This window comes from Zea mays, chromosome 1 (genome assembly GCF_902167145.1).
Source record: "Zea mays cultivar B73 chromosome 1, Zm-B73-REFERENCE-NAM-5.0, whole genome shotgun sequence".
Lineage (NCBI taxonomy): Eukaryota > Viridiplantae > Streptophyta > Magnoliopsida > Poales > Poaceae > Zea > Zea mays.
Window position 1 is genome coordinate 135001636 of NC_050096.1, and position 23362 is coordinate 135024997.

Consider the following 23362-nt stretch of genomic DNA (forward strand, 5'->3'; position numbering starts at 1 on the left):
TTCCTCTTGTGAAGGGATTTGATCGATTGTTGCACCAGCATAAAATTATCATGTTGACCTTCCTCTAACAAAAGCACTTTGATTAGATGCTACCAGTTCATACAGACGAGGGCACAATCGATTAGCAAGCAATTTTGTGACCAACTTAGCAACACTGTGAATTAGGCTAATTAGCCTAAAATTACCAGCCAAAGAAGCATCCATCTTTGTAGGGATCAAAATGAGATAAGAGGAATTTAGCGGCCCCATCTTCTGAGCATTGCCTTGGTGAATGACAGATAGAGCCCCCAGCAGGTTCACCTTAATGATACTCCAACAGGATTTGTAGAACCTCCCTGTACCATCAGGCCTTGGAGCCTTATCAGACGAGAGGCCTTCAATAGTGTCCAGCACTTCCTATTCTAAGAAAGGGCACTTAAGATCGCTGAGATCCACTGCATCTCTATGACAATTCATCACATCAATAGTATGTTGTCTCTGAAAATCAGCATCCAAAAGACTGGAAAAGAACCCATCTAACACATCATGCATATCCTCATGATTAGTAATCACTTTTCCCTCCTCCGATTTTGAAATGAAATTCCTTTTCTTCCTAAATCAAGCCTGCATATGAAAGAATTTAGTATTTACCTCACCTTTTAGATACTTGATTCTAGATCTCAAACGTGCAATTATTCTTTCCATAGAAGCATTAACAAAACAGTGTTTCTTTAGCTTTCCTAGCAACCAAAGTTCATCTCCTGACAAAATTCTGTTGTCATGCGCTGTTTCCAGCCTATGCATCACCTCCTGAGCAAGGCCCAACTGGTTTTTCACGTTACCCACCTCCTTATGCCCCCACGATTGCAAATGTTTAGCGAGCCTCTTAAACTTTTTTGACAACCTCTCCAAAGGGCAGGACTGCAAGTTTGAAACCAATATTTCATCAGAATTCCCATTTGAATTTCTAGAAACACATGACACTTGTATACTTGCAGCGAGCAACATCATGAAAGTACTGAAACAAATGGATGGATCGTTGAGCAACGAAGTATGAATGCATGATTATAGAAGCTCTGCAATGTTGTCTTTTCTCCAGCTGAAAAGGGGAGCACATCTATGACCATCTAAGAAGGGAACATATCAAATGCAAACCACGTTTTAGTGCAAACTTCGTGCAAACATACTAAAAAAGGTTTCAAAATTTTTTTTTAAAAAATATGAATGTACATCTTAGCTTACCTCAACTATATACAAAATTTCATGGCCAAATTTATCTTACTCTAGCAGTTAAAAAAAGAACAAATTTCTAACAAACAGTAATAGTTCAAATGCACCAAAATTTGTTTTTTTAACTGCTAGAGTAAGATAAATTTTACCATGAAAGTTTGTATATAGATAAGTTAAGCTGAGATGTACATTCATGTTTTTTCAGAATTTTTTGAAACTTTTTTTAGTAGGACGAAGTTTACACCAAAACGTGGTTTGCATTCGATATGTTCCCATCTAAAAAAATGTTAACAGAATGCACATGCAGTCGTGCACTGTATAGCACTTGGCACGGGCAACGAGTAAACATGTATACAGTGAAATGTAACTAAACATACACAGTAAATAAGAAATATGATACGTGTTATGATTGATGTATGAAATCGATTATTTTCTTGCCAGCCAGAAGTTTTCATGAATTTTTGCACAATCAATCGTATCTTTCATTTCAGCAAATGTGTGCTATCACAGGGGCCAAGTCTTCAAGCACTTCAAATCCATGCTGAACCTGTAAACTTGACCCGATGATAGGCTGACGGTGGCAATCTGGTCCCCGTAGTGCAGCCTTGAAAGGGTATTCTGCCCGCCGCTAGACCATAGCAGAGCTTCATGGAGGCTCCCTTCCTTCCAGCTGATGTTTACAGTAACACCACCTCGGGCCTTCAGACCTTTAACGTAGCCTTGAGGCCACTTGTTGCGGGGCAGAGCAGGGAGAAGGTACAAGTCGGTCCCAGTGCTCTGTACCAGCATTTCCGACAACGCAGCTGGGAACCTGTAAGAGAACCATTAGGACAAGCAGAACGTGGCCCTCTAAATAACAGTTAGACCCCGTTTGTTTCGTTAGAATTGAATTCCATTTTAATAATTATAATTTAGACAAAACTAATTAAGTTGATATATTTATATATGTAATATATTTATATATTATCCTAAATTATATGAGAGGGATAGTTATATACTATATTTATATTATAGCGAAGCAAATAGAAGAGTGTGCTATAAGTTGTACATCAGAAAAATAGTATGTAAATCTATAGAATCAATTATCATCTCTCACTCCATGAATTTGAGATAGTCTTATATGATAACTTTGGAAAGTGGTGAAATGTCACAATCTAAAAAAATAGCCTATTCCATTAGTAAGATTTCAATTCCTCAAAATGAAAGGAAACAAACGGGACCTTAGACTATTACTAGTTTTTTCCCCTGGAATTCGAAGTCTGCTTCATTCCGCGTGTCCAGTAGCATTGGTATAGGGTGATTTGAAATACTCCCACCATCCTAAAATAGATGATTTTAGACCGTGTCTAGCAGTTCACCCATATGTTCATACAAAACACTGTTTTGTACTGTTTGCAGAGTGGAGTTTGAATATGGAGGTGGAGATGGGTAAGTTGCTGGAGATATTCTTAGAGGTCTAGGCATGGGAATTTTTTAGGAATGAAAAAGATTTTGTGCACAGAAACCGAAAGAGATAGATATGTATTGGGAAAAGAGAAACGTGTAGTGAAAGAAAGGTGCATTGATATGGTATGAGGTCAAGTATTTTGGGACAAATTTTGAATCCTACAAAGTCATTTATTTTGGGACGGAGGTAGTATCTGTTTCCTACCTTCCATATTCAATATTAGTTCATATGTAGCTTCTCTAAAGTTGTTGGAGAGAAGATTGAATAGTGTATGTTGGGGTAGGGCATTAGTAGTGTATTCACTGTTACTGTTAACAATGCTTATTCTAATACTTCTACAATTACTCATCTGATGACAATCGATAAGGACTGGATCGTCTCCAGGAAGATTAGATCAGTTCAAAAAGTGTGGAGATAGAGAAAATATCTGATAGGAGTCTGTTTCATTAGATGTTCAATACCTCATGTTGGATTCTGCAGTGAAATCTGAGAAGGCATTATGTAGTTAGTTAAAGATAACAAGTTATTATGTATCTCATTTTTGTGAGGGTGGTGTGATCAAAGCAATTGATAAAATTCGACGTGGATTCCTTTGGGCAGGTCGTCATAACGCTAATGGAGGTAATCGCCTCGTCTCTTGGAAGAAAGTTCAAAGGCCGTTGCAGTTTGGTGGCAGGGGGTTCTCAACCTCGAAATAATGGGATGAGCCTTACGCATCTAATGGCTTTGGCTACAAAAAAAACTGATGCTTTGGGAAGGGCCCATTCAGGTACCCCGTAGTGCCCAAGGTTTCTTTCATATGGCTGTGGAAACAGAGTTTGAAATGGTGATGATACTAAATTCTGGACTGGCCGGTAGGTGCATGGTAGCACAATGAGAGAGCTGGCCTCTAATCTTTTTCAGTTAACTCCTAAGAGAGCAAGAAGACAACGCTCTGTATCTGATTATAGCTATATGTTAAAATCATAAATGTATTTTTACTCGGGCTACGTCCCGTGCCTATAAATAGGTGAACAGTACCCCCGTACTATTCACGCTAGATTGTAATTGTTTTCGCGTCAACATCTTCAATCAAACCGAAGGTATCAATGTAATACAAAATCTGTTAATGTTTATGTATATGTATTATGAAATAAATATATGAAGGGATGAATGAATAAATAACATCTATTATCTCCATGAACATCATAAGTGATGAATGTGTGACCTTCATGACCTTCGTGTGAAGATCATTATATCCGAAAGTAGATAATGCTTCGGAGGACGAAGGTCCTTAATCTTTAACAATTGTGTTGCCTTATTTTTAATTCACAGCATTTGAGAACAAGTGACCAACAGGTAGAAAACATATTACCTTTGAACCTGGTGATTTAGTATGGGTGCATTTAAGGAAAGATAGATTCTCTGATATGCATAAATATAAATTACAACCAAGAGCTGCTGGACCATTCAAAGTGCTTCACAAAATTAATGATAATGCATATAAAGTTGAGTTGCCTACAGATTTTGCGGTCAGATCCTCTTTTAATATTGCAGATTTAACACCATACTTGGGAGAGAAAGACATGTTTGAGTCGAGGATGACTTTGTTGCAAGAAAGGGAAGATGATGAGGATATCATTATAATTGATATAACCACACTAGTGATCACTTCACCATTCGTAGCTAATCAAGGACCAATGACACAAGTCCGTGCACGTAAACTTAATTATCAGGTGAACTCTTTATTTGCTGTTGAAGCTAATTCTGAAGCTAATTCTTCTTTAAATGAGGTATTAAAGCCTTGCTACGAATTTATTATGGTCAGGTGTTTGGGAGGTGAACCATCTTGGAGTGGAGAAGGCAACAAGGCAATAAAAGCAGTTGCACCCGAGATGATTTTGTAACTGCGGCAAGTGCATGTTTAAGAGGGCATATCTTTCAACTCCCATGGTTGTTTAAAACAAATAAGCACTTGTTGGAAAGGTCTCTTCATCTACTTTCTAGTGGATTAAAAATCAACGAGAGATCACACACTAAGTGTTTAGGAACTACCGAGTGAACTCCTCCTATACTCAAGTCAATTTCGTAACTGCAACATGCACCAGATTAAATGGAGCATATCTTTCAACTCCCAAGCTTGTTTAATGCAAATAAGTACTTGTTCAAAAGATCTCTTCGTCTTCTTTCTGGTAGATCAAGAATCAATGAGAGATACCAACTGAGGCGTCCAGAAAATGCGAAGAGAGACTCGTTACTCCACCAGAACTCCTTATTTCTATACCTCTATTTAAGCAACTAGCAGTCACCAAAGAACTTGGGTTTTGTTTGCTATAAGTTTAGCCTTTGCTACTTCCTTGTAAACGTGTGTGACAGCTAAACCACCCGGTTACTTGAAACAGGACCCCAACTTCATCAGATCTGTGTCTTCTTGTTATCTTGTTCTTGTTTGTTCTCGATTGCTTGCAGGTTCAAGGCTGTTCTAGGCACGGTAGAGCAGCAACAACAGGAGCCGATGTAAATATCGCTAAGGCGCAGCACCCTTGTGGTTGTTGTAGTCGGATAGCACAACGTCGACCTACACTCCAAATCGTAGTTATCAGGAGACACTGTACTTGTCGCTCAAGACGCCACACCATCTTGTTTGTGGTAGTCGGCTCCAACAAAATTTCCACCTCCATCATCTCTCATTGAAAGATCGGGCCCCTCCTACCCGTGGGGTTTATTACCTTCTGTCAGCTAATAATTAGGTCAAGTTTGATCACGGTTTGGTGGCTTCTAAAAGGCCGATGTAGTTGTAGTTCCCGCATTTAGTCATGGATGTGTTCATGTATGCTTGTTGGTGGCCGCCGTAGCGAGGTCTTATGATGTATCTGTCCTCTAGGACTTCAAACTCTTTCTTCTCAATTTAATGACGCGCAACACTCCTTTGTTTTCGAGAAAAAATAATGATGCACGGCTCTGCTGCGTGTTCGAGGGAAAAAAGAGGTTTGTTTGTTGTTTGTAGTTATTGGCAAGCCACTTTTTGTGAGTGTTCTGTATATGTGGTGTTGTATGGGCTCTCGTGCGTATTTGAGGAAAAAGCGTATGAACCCATGAGCGAAATGCCTAAGCCACAACTTCACTCTCCCCTTTGCCTAGTATTTTGTAATGTCCAAACTCTCTTATTTTAAATAAACATGCAGATTTGTGTAGCTTAATCAAAAGAGCTTATCTAGATCTTTAAAATTTATTTCACAGAGCATTTAGACTTAATTCATTATGGTAATAGTTTAGTGTAAATAAATATCAAACCACTTTAATTCGATCTATAAACTACCGCAATGCCAAACAGGACTATTACGCTATGCTGTATAAACCAGATTCAAGTTTAATGATGTTTACCCAAAATTTGCATCAATTTGGAAAGGTGGATGTGCAGTGAACAGATTGCTGTATAGGCCTCCTTCTCTTGAAACCTCATGTTCTGGATCCACCAAAGTGATTAGCTGCAGTATCATTTTGTATGCATGGTCACTGTTGTGAAGGCGAGCCCATAGGACCATTTTCCATGAAGTAGACCAGCCTGGGCCTTCGTCACCTGAGCAATGGATGTCACTAAACAAAGTGAACATTGCTAGTAGTGTCATGAAACTTTTAAAAATTTTAATATTTACAAATTGGCTTTATATGGACCCACAAAAGGTAAACATCCAATCCGTCAGCAAATAAATGGATAAGCCTTTGCAAGTTTCTGACCGAGCATAACGAAGAAAATGATTTCGATGTGTCAAAGAAAACAACTTTGACATCCATACTATGATCACTTCGGGCATGCCACCCCCTCTCATAATGAGAGGCAGCGTTCTTAGAGGAATATGTTTTAAGTAGTTTTACTTGAACTTTTTTCTCGAATACACGAGGGCTGTGTATCATTTCATTAATAGAAGAAGATAGCAAAACAAGAGTACAAGAAAGGACCACACTCACACCTTACAACCAGATCTAGCTACGTAATCACGAACAAACGACCTAATAGACGACCTCCTAAAAACATGAAGGCTCGGACTAGGTCAGAAGTAGCCTCCAGGAGCTGAATATCCTTAGCTCCTGCCCTATCCCAGTACCAAAGATCACTCTCAAACATAGATAAGTCAGCAGCAAGCCGAGGGGGTGCCTTCGAATAAGCAAACATTTCTATGTCTCCACCATGTCCAGGCTCCCAGGATAATGTAACACCCTGAATTTGAGGGTTAAAATTTCTTTTCTGATATCCACCAAATTCAGATGTTACCCTCTTCTTTACTTGCTTTTCTTCTCTTTTTCTAAATAATGGACAATAATTTTATTATATATATAATATATATGTTTTTAGCGTAGTAAAATAAAATCTTAGAGAAGCTTTGATTGTTGCATTCATGTCGTTGCATAGTGTTTATCAGTACAAAGGTTTTCAAACTATATCGAATTATCTTGTTTAGGTTTCCGGAAATTTTCAGGAACCTTTAAAACGTTTTTTTAGTATTAAATATGAATTTAAGATATTTCAGATATTATTTTTAATCCCTAACATTTAATATCTGTGAAAACTAAAATATTCTGAAAATTCAATAATATGTATATGTGTGTGTATATATATCTTCCTTTCGTCGACCCGTTCTTGATCTCATGCCCTTTTCGTGAGATCGTCGAACCGCTTCTCGCGAACGACATGTCGCTCGCATCTGCTATCCCTCGTCTACCCCTTTGTCTACCCCGTCTATCCTCTTTTCTCTCCTCGTCGTACAATGTTCCTCACGCTGTGCGTGCAACCGCCTGTTCCCCATCACTCGTTTTTCTTGCTGTCATCCCACGCCAGCATGTCAGTTTCATCTTCTCAGATCGTCGCCTTGGTTCCATCTATCATTATCTTCATATTTTTTTATCGTGCAGACTCATATGTCGCGATGGTTTTCTCTGTCTTGGTTTGATTTCCAAACTTCCCTCCGCTCGACCGGCTGGGTTCGAACCCACGTCAAAAACGGAAACCACCTCGGCCCCACTTTTCTCCTCACCCCAACACCGCGGTTGCCCATTCGCCCACAAAAAGGGTCAAGTTCTATGCAGTTTCGCGTAGCACACACGACTCTCTCCCTTTTCCCCCTTGTTCCCATAACGCAGTAGCACTCCATCTCCCTCACACCTGGCGCCCTTCCTCCCCTGCACTGCGCCGTCACCGGAGCTCTGTCAGTTCAGCTGAGAAATCCCCTTCTCTCTCTTCCCCAGCCTTCTTCCCCATCGTTGCCACAACCCCTTGCGCATGGCCAGGCACGGCCGACGTGCGCGCTGTCGCGACCAAGCCCGAGCCGCTCGCCCCTGCGCTGGCAAGCGCGGCCAGCCACTCCCTCCCCTTGCCAGCGGTCAGCAGGCCCTCTGCCGCGCCCCTGCACGCCTGCCTCACCACCGAGCGCCGCGTGCCCAACGAGTCGCGCCGCTTACGACACCGCCCGCCTTCAGTTGTGCGCCACATCCGGCGCCTTGCAGCATCACCATGGCCCCCTGCCACTTCTCGTCCCTAGCCCCTTCGTGCCCCCCGCGCGGCCAGCAGGCGCGGTCAGAGGCCTGGCGTGGCCAGCCTGCTGGCCCTCCTCCCGCCGATGTCGCCCCACCCCTGTACCCTTGTCGTCCTGCAGCGGCGGCCGACCTCTCCCATGGCACGCGCTGCTCGCTTCCTCGCCGACGTGCGTGCCCTGCTCCCTTGCCGTGGCCAGCCGAGTCTGCGAGCCTGCACTGTCACACAGGCAGCTTCCTAGCCCCCACGCGCATGATCTCCCTTTCCTTCTCCCCTGTTGTTTGCGTGCGTCAGAGCTTGAAGGCAGAGGAGAAACTGCCACCGGTGGGACCCTCATGCATGGCGTTTTTCCCTCACTCCCTTGGCGTGCGTTTGAGGAAGACCACTTGGGCCCCCACACATGCATGTGCATGTACCCTCCTGCACGCATGATTCCCTGCATGTGTCGAGCCAATACAAAACTGCCTCATGATGATCTCCTATGCCTGCAAACTCCGTGGCCCTTCATGTGACTTATCTCCGACCAATCATGTTGCACCACTTCGTAATTAATTTGTGAGCTATTAGTTATTCAATATATTCTATGTTACGATTCAGTTTCGATTCATTTCATATCGTTAGCTTAATAATAACGTCGTCAATATATTAGTAACATTATTTTGTCTCGACGCAAATTTTAATTAATTAGTTAATTATTTGTTCATCCGATATTTATTAGAATCACAATTTAAATAAAACTAATTTTATAGTTTTATTTGCATTTTTTATAAATATATAGTAATGTGATTAATGCCAACTCGCATGTTCTAAATTAATACTCGTTTATAATAAACGCGATATTTGTTAGTGATTCTCGCGTATCGCGAGTGCTATCGCGCACGCTGTTCGGGCGTTATTTCGCGTGTCATTCGCGCGTTGTTTACATGTCGTTGCGCTGTTCGCGCGTGATGTGCTCGTTGTCGTGCTGTTCGCGCACGTCGTTCGCGCGCTGTCGCATGCGTTGTTTCGTGTGCCCTCCGCACGCTGTTCAGCAGTGTCGTGCATCGTCACGCGTCATTCACTTGTTTAGCGCGCCGCTTTTTGCGTATCACGCTCTGTCTGCGCGCGATATCTATGCTCAGGTAAAGAAGAAGAAAGTGTCGAGGCGGATCTACAGGAGTTCCAGGACTTCGACGAATTCAAGGATTAGGCTAGCGACCTCCCCCAGTCAGCTGCTTGTGGTGAGTTTATTTACGTTGGCTACATTTCGATTCTGTGTACTTTAATTTATATTATGTAAATGACTCTAGTCTAATATTATTACTTATTCTTTATTGTTATTCGAAGCATTGTGCTACGATGAGTCATTTATGTAATCGTTGTGTACGTGAATTTCTGATCCTGGCACGTACATGGTTCGTATTCGGTTTACCTTCAAAACCGGGTGTGACAGATAACAATAGAGTTGAGACCTTTTTGCATGAGTAAAGGAATAGAGGAAGAAGCCTTCCTCCACCAATCTAGAAAAGAGATTTCATCAAGCTGTGGGGCGAGGACAGCCAGGCCAATCCGGCTAAGGAAAAGAACCAGAATTGCATTGAAAAGACGAAAGAGACAAGGAGATGGTCTAGAGTTTCAGGAACCTGGTCACACGGGACACAAACCTCATGGTGGGGCAAGCTTCTCCTTTGGAGCTTATCAGCTGTCCAACATCTGTTGTGAGCCACAAGCCATATGAAGAAAACACATTTTGGTGGAGCCCAGGTGTTCCATATTCTCTCCCAAGGCTCAAAGATTATTGAACCTTGCATGATTGCCTCATAAGCTGATTTAACAGAGTATTGCCCAGAGGTGGAGAGTCACCAGAGAATCAGAGATGCTTGTCTGGTGTTCCTGGCAACAGCTGCACCCCTTCCAAGGCCTCCCAACAAACATAGAATTCTTGCAGCACTTGCCAGGAAACCACTCCATGAATATCCTGGATCCATCTCTTGTTTGTCAAAGCTTCCACAACTGTTCTCCGGTTTGTAGTTCTCTTCGGAACCATGCTGAAAATGACGGGAGCAAGTTCTTTAATGCGCTGTCCGAACAGCCATCTGTTTTTCCAGAACAGGGTGCTACTCCCATCTCCAATCTTAGTCGTCACTGCCATGTTAACAATGCCTCTCACCACCTTACAAGACTGCAGCTGGAACGAGGCCCAAGGTCTTGTAGGTTCAGTTTTCTGTAGCCATAACCATCACGTCCTTAGAGCCCAGTTCAGCCCCTGCAGATCAGAAATACCTAGACCACCAAGTTCTTTTGGCCTGGTAATCTTGGGCCAAGATATCATCCAATGCCCTGCTCTGGTCTCTTTTCTCCCTCTCCACATATAGCTTCTTATAATCTTATCAATTGCCTTAATAAACCAATTAGGCAAATCAAGGGCCATGGTATGATAAATGACTGTGGATGTGATAACAAATTGCACATGAACCGCACTTCATCAGCTCAGATTTCCAACCCGTAAGAAGGTCTGCAACCTTATCAATTAAAGGCTGCAACTGGTCCTAGTGAGTTGTTTAATCGCCAATGGGAGTCCAAGATATTTGATGGGAAATCTCTCCATTTTTTTACACGGCAGGAGTTCCTGAATTGTCTCCAGCTCCCCAGGTGTGCATTGGATGGGCACCAAGTTGGATTTTTGGATATTAGCTTTGAGACCTGAGGCCTCACCAAATAGCCATAGTAAATCAAGCACCGAATCAATCTCCCTGGCGATAGGTTTGATGAAAAGGACCACATCATCTGCATACAAGGAAAGGCGGTGATGAATAGGCGGTGATGAATAGGCCTGGAAGCGGGCGGCTGCAAGAGACCCACATCGGCTGCCCTAGAGATTAGCAAATTCAGGACATCCATAACAATGATGAAAAGCATTGGGGAAAGGGGATCCCCCCTGACGAAGACCCCTGCGATGGTTAATGAATTCCCCTAGACTTCAATTGAGCAATATTTGGGTAGATGAAGTAGAAATGAGGCCACTAACCACATCTCTCCAAATACTACCAAATCCCAGCTTCTCCATCACCTCAAAAAGAAAGGGCCAAGAAATTGTGTCAAAGGCCTTCGTGATATCCAATTTGAGAAGAATACCGGATTGTTTTTGGGCATGTAAGAAGCGAGCAGTTTGTTGCACCATCATAAAATTATCCTGAATGAACCTCCCCTTGATGAAAGGCACTCTGATTCTTTGACACTAGCTGGTTTAAGTGACCACATAACCTATTAGCCATAATCTTTGTGATTAGTTTAGCAAAGTTGTGGATAAGGCTTATAGGCCTAAAATCAGATGGTGCCTCAGCAATCGCTTTTTTGGGCAGCAGCGTGATGAAGGCTGAATTGAGTGAGCGGAAATTTCTGAAATCTCTTCTCCATACTGTTGCAATAGCTGCCAAAATGTCTCCTTTAATGATTGACCAACACATTTTATAAAACATCCTGGTGAAACCATCAGGCCCGGGGGCCTTGTTGCTAGGTAGCTGCTTTATAGTGCTCCAAACTTCCATTTCGGAGATAGGGCTGTCCAGGGCTAATAACTCAAACTGGGTCAAATTCAATTCATCAACGTTTTTCTTCTTCTTAAATATAATTATATGCAGCTCTCCTGCATATTCGAGAAAAAAAAGAGAATTGCACCAAGGTGTTGTATGTATCAACCCGAGAGGAAAGCACCCCCCCCCCCCCCCTGCCAATTTATCTTTCCAAGCGACTATAATACCTCCACTTGCTCCCACAGCACGAATCAAGATAAAATTATCATCAAACGCAGAACCGAGCAAAACAAAAAACTAAAACATGTCCTTATGCACATTTACTTTAAGAAAAAAAAGGTACCTCTTTTATAAAGACTATTGGCAACAGCTCTGCAGAGGTCAGGTGTTTCCTCAAGTGACATAGTATGTCCAGGATAAAGACCAAACAAGTGAGACACATGTCTGTGATGAATCTCAGGATCCTGAAAGTCTTGTGCCTGCACATAGAAGAAAGAACACTAGTGTTAAGACAATATTGTAGCAGAATATGAGATGGAATGATAGCAAAAGAAAGAGCAGTATCCACTTACCCACTCCATGATTGTGCCATCTCTAGCAACTTTCATTGGTGGGAGATTTGGCAGTGCTTTTTTTATTCTCTGCACCACATTAGTGTCGGATTTACCTAAAATCTGATAAATGTTCACAATGCATTTTTATTACTTACACAAATAGATGATTCAGGAGAAAATAGAAATTAAGTTATTATTCTTATTTTCAAACTATAACACTGCAGTAGGGACAAAAAGGACAAAAGACTTACGTCAGCAGACAATATAAGAGCTGAGAAAACTTCCCTTATAATTGAGATGTCCATAGTTGTTGAGTAGCTCACACAGGCCTCCTTACCATCTGGAGCAATAAAATAATGTTCTGGAGATGTAGAAGGATTGGTCTCCAAATATCCCCTGTGTCCTTCAATTAACCAATCCAACAAAAACCTAGCTGATCCTTCCAATAGTGGATACGCTGTTTTCTCTAAAAAATGCTGCAACGAAAGTGGAATAACTCGCATCTGATCTTGTTCAATTTTATGTAAATTTTAAAATATTCAGGGAATGTGAGCATGCAATTTGTTAAAAGAAAACAGTCAGTTCAAAGCTATCGACATGCGTTCCCTCCTAGTCAAGGGCATTAACACCGAAACTTCACCATGTAATCAAAATAAACTATCCATATATTACAATCAGTAAAGCTTGTGTATTAGTAAATGACACTAGTGCAGTTTTTAGGATATCACTGAAGTGCAGCATGTGAATCATTGAGCATCTTCAGCACACTATTGACATAACAAGTTGGCACACATGAAAACATACATCTTTCTGGTGCTAGATGCTACATCTAACACATGTAGTTCAGATGATTCTCAATTCCTAACACCCTTTCTAGTGTTCATTGTATTGTGCTTTTAGTGTTGAAAAGACAAGTACCTTGACCAAATAGAGAGCATGCCATCCCAGGATGACAGCAGATGAGACTCAACTAATAGTAGCACAAGATATTGCCCAGAAGAATGGAAGTGTCATCAAGAGGTCGCAAAATAAAAATGACCATGAAACTACTCTTTGTCTCTTTTAATATCTAACTATGGAAAAACAATTTTCTCATTTTAGTTTGATACACGAAAGTAAATAAGTAATGTATATTACTATATTTTGTTCTAGTGCGGCTCACTTTGTCCAAAGTAAAACAGTAATGCTCCCAGAGATGAGTTGCAAGCCAAGGCCCACCCATTGGCCATAGAGCCCATACAGGATCACCAGCATCTGGTGATGTTTTTGCCCATAAGTCTGTGACTTGATGACTGACCCAACCACTAGCCTCATAATTCACCTGTCAGGAAAAAATATAGAAAATCAGATATAGCAAAACATGAAATCTCTAGCTTTAGTCTGTTCCGTTAGAATTTGAGGAGTAACTGTTGTCTGCCAATAAGACTTTTTTCTCGAAAAACGCAGGAGAACTGTGCCTTTTATATATTAAGAAGAAAGGTAACAAGGTCTTAAAGAAGACTGAAACAAATACAAGGCACTCTTTACGGAGGCCAAAAACATGCATACAAAAAAGAGTACATAAAATCCTGAACCACCACTGCTACTCCAAAGACAGCATCCCATAGGTATCAGGCAAGGAAGCTGCCAGATAGGCTAGCCCCTTGGCCCCTGCATTCGCACATTCTCCTCTGTTCATCCGCAAGCCTAAGGATTAGAGGCAAGCTGGGCATCCAGTTATCAAAAACACATCTATCACGGTGTTTCCAAATCATCCATGCCCCTAGGATGATGAGGGAGTCAGGACCTTTTGTCATGTACGGGCACAAGTATAGGCGCCGTCGTGACATCAGACGCGTAGCTGAGCGTGCTGCTCACGCTACACAGGATGGCACCACCATTAGTGGCTGAGATTTCGAAATTCAAATAGCAGATTAGTTTCCCTTTTCCCCAAATCAATAGTTTCCTTTCTATGCCTAAAATAAAGGAGCAGATTAGTTTCCCTTTTCCCCAAATCAATAGTTTCCTTTCTATGCCTAAAATATAGGAGCCATTAGTGGGGCAATGGCCTATATAATTTAATCAGACTTGGAGGAATGGAATCAAGCAATCAGTTATCACCAAACCTGCTCCCTTTCCCTCAACTCCCTCAAGCCGCCGGCAGGAGCTCCCCCTCTCGGTGAAGGCCTGGAGCGCGACTACAATCTGCGTAGTCGCGGTCCGACGTTGTTAGGTGCTGAGGCACTTGACAACCTGGTATCACGGTCACGTCGATCCTCACCCACCCGATCCACCCAGTCATCCACAGCAGCCGCCACCCATTCTAGTCCACCATCACCACCTTCGACCGCCCAACCTCTGGCCATGGCAGAACCCACCATCAAGGACGTCATGAAGGCGCTGAAATCCCTCGCCACGGAGATGTCCACCATGAAGGCTGAGATGGCAACACTGAAGGAGAAATCGTCCTCATCCTCAGCTGAAGATGGGGGCGTGCACAGGGAGGGGCCCCGTGATCTCGATCGCCCCCCCAAATTCCAGAAATTGGATTTCCCTCGCTATGACGGCAAGGCTGACCCAATGCTCTTCATCAACAAGTGTGAATCGTACTTTCGCCAACAGCGCACCTTGGCGGAAGAACGCGTGTGGATGGCGTCTTACAACTTGGAGGATGTCGCCCAGCTGTGGTACATCCAGCTCCAGGAGGACGAGGGCACACCTCCATGGGGGCGGTTCAAGAGCTGCTCAATCTTCGGTTTAGGCCACCTCTCCGATCGGCACCTTTGTTTGAGCTGGCCGAGTGCCGCCGAACCGGGATAGTGGAGGACTACTCCAACAAATTTCAGGCCCTACTGCCCCGTGCCGGTCGACTCGGGGAGGCCCAGCATGTTCAGCTGTACATGGGCGGTCTCCTACCTCCGATGAGCCACGTCGTCCGCATCCACAACCCGGAGACCCTCGCCGTTGCCATGAGTCTTGCCCAGCAGGTCGAGATGATGGGGTTGGCGCAGCAGGCCCAGCCACCTGGCCGCAGCGTCTCCCGGGCCTTGCTGCCGACATCAGGCGCGCAGGGTACTTGTCCACCGCTGCCTGCCCCACTGGCGGGTGCAACGACGCCGCCACTGGAACGACAGCCCTTGAAGCGCCTGTCCCAGGAGGAACAAGCCGAGCGGCGACGCCTCGGCCTTTGCTTCAATTGCAATGAGCCCTACACCCGGGGACACAACCGGGTCTGCCGCCGCATCTTCTTCATGGATGGCATTGAAATTGAGGGCGCCGACGACGACCGAACATCTACTAATCAGGGGGAGGACACCCCTGTGTTCTCTCTTCAAGCCATTGCAGGTGTGCCCATTTACAAGTCGTTGCAGGTGCGGGCCTCGTAGGGCGCTGCCACGGTCGTCGCACTCCTTGATACGGGCTCCACGCACAACTTCATCGCCGAAGCCGCGGCTCGCCAAACCGGGCTGCACATTCAGCCCCGCCCACGCCTCACAGCGATGGTGGCAAATGGGGAGCGCGTCTCCTGCCCGGGCGTCATCCAGCGCGCCCCGGTCATCATCGAGGGCGATCAGTTCTACGTCGACCTCTTCGCCATGCCGCTCGCTGGCTATGATTTGGTCTTGGGGACTCAATGGATGGTCACCCTAGGCCGAGTCACTTGGGACTTCATCGACCGCACCATCTCGTTCGCCTACCAAGGTCGGTCGGTGTGCTGGTCCAACGACGCGACGCGGCCACAGCCGCAGGTCACGGCAGTCTCGGCCACGGAGGGCCTCCTCGACGACCTGCTCCAAGCCTTCGACAGCGTCTTCGCCGAGCCTTCGGGTCTGCCCCCACAGCGGGCTCGGGACCACGCCATCATCCTCAAGCCGGGGGCTGCACCGGTGGCGGTAAGACCCTACCTCTACCACGCGGCACACAAGGACGAGCTGGAGAGACAGAGTGTTGCCATGATCGCTCAAGGTATCGTTCGTCGCAGCGATTCCGTGTTCTCCTCTCCAGTGCTGCTCGTCAAGAAGCAAGATGGGGCTTGGCGGTTTTGTGTCGACTACCGCGCCCTGAACGCCCTCACCGTCAAGGACGTCTTTCCCATCCCGGTCGTCGACGAGCTACTCGACGAACTACACGACGCGCGCTACTTCACCAAGCTTGACTTACGCTCCAGCTACCACCAAGTCCGGATGCGGCCGGCTGATATCCACAAGACGGCGCTCCATACCCACGACGGCCTCTGAGTTCTTGGTGATGCCGTTCGGGCTTTGCAACGCCCCGACGACATTTCAAGCGCTCATGAACGACGTCCTGCGGCCGTTCCTCCGCCGATTCGTCTTGGTCTTTTTTGATGAATTTACAACAAGACATGGGCAGATCACTTGCGCCACATCCGCGCCGTTCTCGACGAGCTGCGCCGCCATGTCCTCTTCATCAAGCGGTCCAAGTGCTCCATTGGTGCCCCCTCGGTGGCCTACTTGGGCCATGTGATCTCGGCTCAGGGGGTGGCCATGGATCCGGCCAAGGTGCAGGCCATCCACGACTGGCCAATACCGCGCTCGGCGCGTGCGGTGCGCGGCTTCTTGGGCCTCGCCGGATACTACCGCAAGTTCGTCCACGACTACGGCAAGATCGCGGCACCCCTCACCTCACTCCTCAAGAAGGAGGGGTTCTCCTGGAACGACGATGCCATGGCAGCCTTCCAGGCGCTCAAGGCTGTCGTGACGTCGGCCCCCATGTTGGCACTGCCGAACTTCTCCAAGGGGTTCATCGTCAAATGCGACGCGTCCACCCATGGGTTTGGGGCAGTCCTTCTCCAAGATCATCATCTGATCGCCTATTTCAGTAGGCCGGTCGCGCTCCTCCACCGCTCTTTGGCAGCATATGAGCGCGAGCTCATTGGGCTGGTCCACGCCGTCCGACATTAGCGGCCGTACCTATGGGGACGTTCGTTCATCGTTCGCACCGACCACTACAGCCTCAAGTTCCTTCTTGATCAGCGGGTCGCGACGATCCCACAACACCACTGGGTGGGCAAGCTCCTCGGGTTTGACTTCACAGTCGAGTACAAGCCGGGCACCGCCAACACCGTCGTCGATGCCCTGTCCCGGCGTGATACCTGCAAGGAGGGGGCGGTCTTGTCTCTCTCGGCACCTCGCTTCGACTTCATCGACCGTCTTCGTCAAGCACAACTTCAAGACCCCGCTCTCGTCGCCATCCGTGATGAGTTTACCGTGGGCACCAAGGGGGCGTCGTGGTCCCTCCTGGACGACATGGTGTCTTATGCCGCCCGGCTGTACGTTCCCCTAGACTAGCCGCTGCTGCAGGAACTGGTGGCAGCTATACACGAGGACGGCCTCGAAGGGGTACAGCACACTCTACATCGACTACGTCGTGACTTCCACTTCCCCGCCATGCGCCAGGTGGTGCAAGACTTCGTCCGCAGCTGTGCAACCTGCCAGCACAACAAATCAAAGCATCTACATCCGGCGGGACTGCTGCTGCCCCTGCCCATTCCACAGGCCGTGTGGACCGACATCGACCTGGACTTCATCGAAGCTTTGCCCTGTGTGGGGGGCAAGTCGGTGATCCTCACCGTGGTGGACCGTTTCAGCAAATATTGCAATTTCATTCCGCTGGCTCACCCTTACAGTGTCGAGTCTGTGGCACAAGCGTTCGTCAAACAGATTGTTCGCCTCCATGGGATGCCTCAATCCATGGTGTCGGACAGGGATTCCGTGTTCACTTCGACATTTTGGCGGGAGTTGATGAGGCTCTCCGGGGCCAAACTACATATGACGTCTGCCTTCCACCCACAGTCGGACGGCCAAACAGTGGCAGCCAACAAAGTCATCGTCATGTATCTTCGGTGCTTCACAGGGGACCGGCCCAAGCAGTGGCTGCGCTGGCTGCCATGGGCGGAGTACATCTACAACACGGCGTACCAATCATCACTCCGGGACACCCCCTTCAAGGTAGTGTATGGCAGGGACCCTCCATCTATCCGGTCCTATGAACCGGGCGAGACGCGGGTGGCTACGGTGGCCAAGACCATGGCTGCTCGGGAGGAACTCCTCGCTGACGTCCGCACGCGACTGGAACAAGCTCAAGCCATATAGAAGAAGTTATATGACAAGCTTTACTGGTCGGTCTCCTATGCCGTGGGCGACTGGGTGCTTCTACGCCTCTGACAGCGCGCTTCATCTTCACTACCGCAGTTGTCCACGGGCAAGCTCAAACCACGGTTCGTTGGGCCATATCGCATCACCGAGTGCATCAACGAGGTTGTTGTCCGCCTCGCTTTGCCCCCGCGTGCCAAGCTGCATGATGTCTTCCATGTCAGGCTTCTTAAGAAGTTCATAGGTGATCCACCAGAGAGGCCTCCACCACTGCCACCATTGCTTCATGCGACTGTGACACCAGAGCCAGAACGTGCTGTCAGATTCCACTGGACGCCCGGTGGTCGTCAAGTGCTCATTCACTGGAAGGGACACTCTGCGGCTTCAGCAACTTGGGAGGATATGGCTGAGCTCCGCGACAAGTTTCCACAATTTCAGCTCGAGGACGAGCTGGACGTCGAGGGGGGGAGAGATGTCATGTACGGGCGCAAGTATAGGCGCCGTCGTGACATCAGACGCGCAGCTGAGCGTGCTGCTCACGCTACACAGGATGGCGCCACCATTAGTGGTTGAGATTTCGAAATTCAAATAGCAGATTAGTTTCCCTTTTCCCCAAATCAATAGTTTCCTTTCTATGCCTAAAATAAAGGAGCAGATTAGTTTCCCTTTTCCCCAAATCAATAGTTTCCTTTCTATGCCTAAAATATAGGAGCCATTAGTGGGGCAATGGCCTATATAATGTAATCAGACTTGGAGGAATGGAATCAAGCAATCAGTTATCACCAAACCTGCTCCCTCTCCCTCAACTCCCTCAAGCCGCCGGCAGGAGCTCCCCCTCTCGGTGAAGGCCTGGAGCGCGACTACAATCTGCGTAGTCGCGGTCCGGCGTTGTTAGGTGCTGAGGCGCTTGACACCTTTGCTGACAGGCCCATTCACCACCTCTGAGACTTTTTCCCACCACTCAAGAAAGGATGTGGCACCTGGTTGTGGGGCTAAAGAATGCATGTCAAACTTCCGCAACATCATGTACTAGAATGATCTTGCAAATACGCATGACACAAGCAAATGATTTATTGTTTCAGCATCCTGGTCACATAAAGTGCATTTGCTTGGATGATTCAGACCTTTCTTAGCTAGTCTGTCAGCCGTCCAACACCTGTTTTGGGAAACCAGCCAAATGAAGAATTGACATTTTGATGGGGCCCAAGATCTCCACACCCTTTTGTAATGTCCAAAGGAGCTTGATCCCAAGAAAAGACTCTTATAAGCAACCTTTGCAGAGTATCTTCTATCTGAAGCAAAGCTGAAAATATGCTTATCCTCTATATTGGTTTGCAGGTCAATATCTGAGAGAGCTTCCCAAAGATGAAGATAGTCAATTAGAGCTCCAACTATGAGAGCCCCTTTAATATCTGAAATCCATCTCCTATTTGATAAGGCGTCTTGGATAGTTCTCTTGTTAAGGACTCTCTTTGGTATTAGGTCATACAGCTGAGGTGCCAAATCAGAAATTCTTCTCCCATGAAGCCACTTATCTATCCAAAACATGGTGTTTGCTCCATCCCCAACCTCAAAGAACAAGGCCCTAGAAAAGAAAGCCCGAGCCTTAATAGGAACATGAATAGGTAAGCCAGACCAAGGGCGATCAGGGTTAGTTTTTTGCAACCAAAGCCATCTCATCTTGAGAGCCCAGCAGAGCTCCTGGAGATTAGAAATATCCAATCCACCCAGCTGTAAAGGTCGACACACCTTTCCCCATGACACACCCAGTTGTAAAGGTCGACACACCTTACTTCCTTTCGACCTCTCCAGAGGAAACCTCTCCTTATCTTATCAATAGCATCCAAGACCCATTGGGGGATGTCAACAGCCATCGCTACATAGATGGTCATGCTTGTGAGGACATGCAACACTTGAATCCTTCTTCCTGTCGTGGTCATTAAATCAACCTTCCAGTTTGGAAGCTGGCCAGCAATCTTTTCCACAAAAGGCTGAAAGTGTTGCCTGCTCAACTTAAGTAAAGATAATGGGAGCCCTAAATAATGGCACGGGAATGATGCAATCCCACATGGCAGCAAGGGAAAAGAATATCTCTTCACAACCATACAACGAGATACGGGAATTCCACGCCACGCCCTGCATGTGCGTCACGATCGTTGAACCGGTCGGACCACATTTCGTGGGGGATGTCACGGATGGATCGGGACGGGGCGGGATAGGCCAGATGGTGCGTCGGGTGGGGCAAGAGTGGTCCGGGTGAAGCTTCACCCTAGGTGACAAATAGTCCTACCCTCTATACACACACAGGTCTCTCCAATCAATCAATCCATTATTTTGTGCTCTCTATTACTTTGATGGTATCATTCGCCAAACCGACCAATGTCGCTCACCTTGCCTAGGAGGAACGCGAGCGCACAACCCAAGTCGTCTTCGATACCGCCTTGCTCATGTTGCTAAGGCTAAGCGCAATGTCGTCCTCGCCTAGGCAGAGCGTGATGTCGTGGATGCCCGCATCCACGCCACCCTCGATCGCACCGCTCGTGCGTGTGCTATGGTCGAGCCGCCTCCGAATGACGCCAACCTTGATGGGGACGACCTTGAGGACAACGCCTTCATTGCCGATGCACCACACATCCATGACGTCACACTCCTCAATCTCCACGCCTCAGTTGTTCTTGTGCAGAACATTCATGCGCTTGTGCCACTCATCCACGATGTTCAACGCCCTATAGAGTGAGGTGTTCCTCCTCGCTATCGACTAGTACTCCCTTCAGGACCACTTCTCTCTGATGTTTCTGCCTTCCGGCTGGGACAGTATGGATTGCGTCATGCGGACGTGGATCATCAACATCGTCTCCGATGAGCTCACTGAGGCCATCGTTGAGTGTGGCAACCCCACCCGAGCCAGTTGGCTTGGCCTCGAGTCGCAGTTCCTCAGTCTCATGCCCTCTTCCTCAGCGCCGCCTTCCGCACCTTCACCCAAGGGGACCTCACCATCAATGACTACTACCACAAGCTCAAAGGCATGGCCGACACCCCCTGTGACCTTAGTGAGCATGTTTCTGACCTCTTAATGTCCTTTGCACCATTGCAGTCTCAATGGACATATCGAAGCTATTGGGCTTCATCTTGGTCGCAGATGGGGCCTCTCTTTTTTGCAGGCACGCAACAATCCTCCTTGAAGAGCTCACCATGGTAGGAGTTCCTTCGACAACCACATTTCACGCCGGGGCCGCCAACTCCAGCGGACTTAAGCCACCGACCCATGTGCCTCTGACTTTGGCCTCTATGGCTCTCCTACCCTAGTCGTCGTTCTCGCCATTACTTTCCTTCAACTCGGCTAGCGACGGCAAACGCGACAGGCGATGCAAGCGGGGAGGCTACGACACTCTACCCGACGATGCGTTCAGGGCCAGGGTTCAGGAACCAAGATTTACAATGATATACATTTTAGTATGCTCAGCCGAGGCTATTGAATAAAAGGAAATGCTAATGTTCTTAAGTATGCCAAGTAGAAAACTAAAAACATTAGATTTTTCTACCAATTTGACTTACTTTTGCAGTCTTAGCTCCATTGATTGAGAGGGAACCAATAAAGTCAAACAGTGGTTCTTGGCACTCGCTAAGATTACAAGGAAGCGCAGGCCAATAATTCATTTGTAGATTTATATTTGGATGGGGTGCTGCACTGGGAAATGAATCATACATAATGTTAATTCAATCATGGGATGATGAGGGTGGTGGAAAATAGTGAAACATGAAAGAACAAGATACTCACAAAAATAAGAATTTTTTGAAAAACTTATTAATCAGTAGTTACTAGTAAAAAAAAGGAAACGAAACAATTTTAATGTAATGCAGGAGAACTAGCATTAGAAAGATGTGCATGTTTGAATTTATACATGATTATTCAACACTAATTTCTGTTTTTTTCTTTGCATAAGTAGTCTAGATTTATGTAAATCTTTTTGGAATTATAAAAATTATCTTCATCCACAACTAAATCAGGATAGTGTCTCTAAGGCAAATCATCATTGATATGACCCAATTAAAATATTTAATAGCAAGGCCAGTTTAAAATTGTGAACAAGATTAAAGCTATTGTGGAAAAGCGGGTAAGAAAATTTAAAGCTTCTTTAGCAAACAAACTAAAGTTAAAAAAGTTCAATTATATGGTGTCATTATTTTCTTCTTAATATAATGATAAGCGGCGTATTCAAGAAAAAAGAACATGTTGTCATTCTTCTCATGTGGCCACTTTTTTTTCTCGGAAGCACAGAGGAACTGCGCTTTAGAATATATTAAGCAGAAGTAGATGGTCTAAAGAAGACCTGGGGTACAAAAAGACCTCCTTATGGATGCCAAACACACGCATAAATAAAAAAGACCACTAATTTGTTTGTGTTTAGAATATTATAGTGTCTCCAATAGCAGCTTGACTTAGAAAAAAGGGCTCAACCAAACAGCAAAACATATAAAAGAAGACCAAAAAAGATTATCACAATACCAAAGACTAAAAGATGTAGAACCTAGTATTTAAAGGATTGACTTAGGGTGAATTCAACTTTGGCTATATTGTCTCTACATAGCAGGTCAGAAGCCCTGGTAAAGGAGGGTTGTGATAGGCTTGGCGAGCCAATGTTAAACCTAGCCACTAGCCATTTTAATGGAGATGGAACACGAATGCAACTGTTGGGACGTAACCCTTTTGGCGACACGCCATATCAAAACCCGAGTATGGTGTTAATGGGCAAGGGTCAGGTCAGCACCCCCTTGGTGATGCATCATATCGTGATCTGGGCACTGTGTCAAGTGAGCAAAAATTGGGTCGCTACTTTCTTAGTGGTGTGCTACATTAATGTCCAGGCGTAGTGAAAAATGTGCAAGGGTCTTTATACCATCAATGGGTGCGAAGGGTAAGGACGATAATCTGACCAACTAGGATCCATTTAGGTGGTTGAAATGTAGGGTCGCTTAGAGGTAAGTTAAGGGAGTTAATTGAGACCATGACTAGGAGACATGTATTTATATAAACAAAA

At 45.9% G+C, this 23362-nt stretch overlaps 1 protein-coding gene across 2 annotated transcripts in view; it reads right to left on the reverse strand.

Annotated features, from left to right (window-relative positions):
* Positions 1–1460: 1460 nt before the first annotated feature.
* The window catches only part of LOC103638898 (alpha-L-fucosidase 2), a 45892-nt gene continuing 23990 nt past the window's right edge, over positions 1461–23362 (reverse strand). Inside the window, exons 4-10 of one of the 2 annotated variants that reach the window (XM_008661686.4) lie at positions 21879–22011; positions 13394–13552; positions 12483–12707; positions 12250–12351; positions 12021–12156; positions 6020–6215; positions 1461–2020 (exon numbers count right to left, since the gene is read on the reverse strand). In XM_008661686.4, coding sequence (XP_008659908.1) covers positions 1714–2020; positions 6020–6215; positions 12021–12156; positions 12250–12351; positions 12483–12707; positions 13394–13552; positions 21879–22011 — 1258 coding nt within the window. In that variant the 3' untranslated portion in view covers positions 1461–1713. The remainder of the gene's footprint in view (positions 2021–6019; positions 6216–12020; positions 12157–12249; positions 12352–12482; positions 12708–13393; positions 13553–21878; positions 22012–23362) is intronic. The other variant, XM_008661695.4, reaches the window with a different exon arrangement.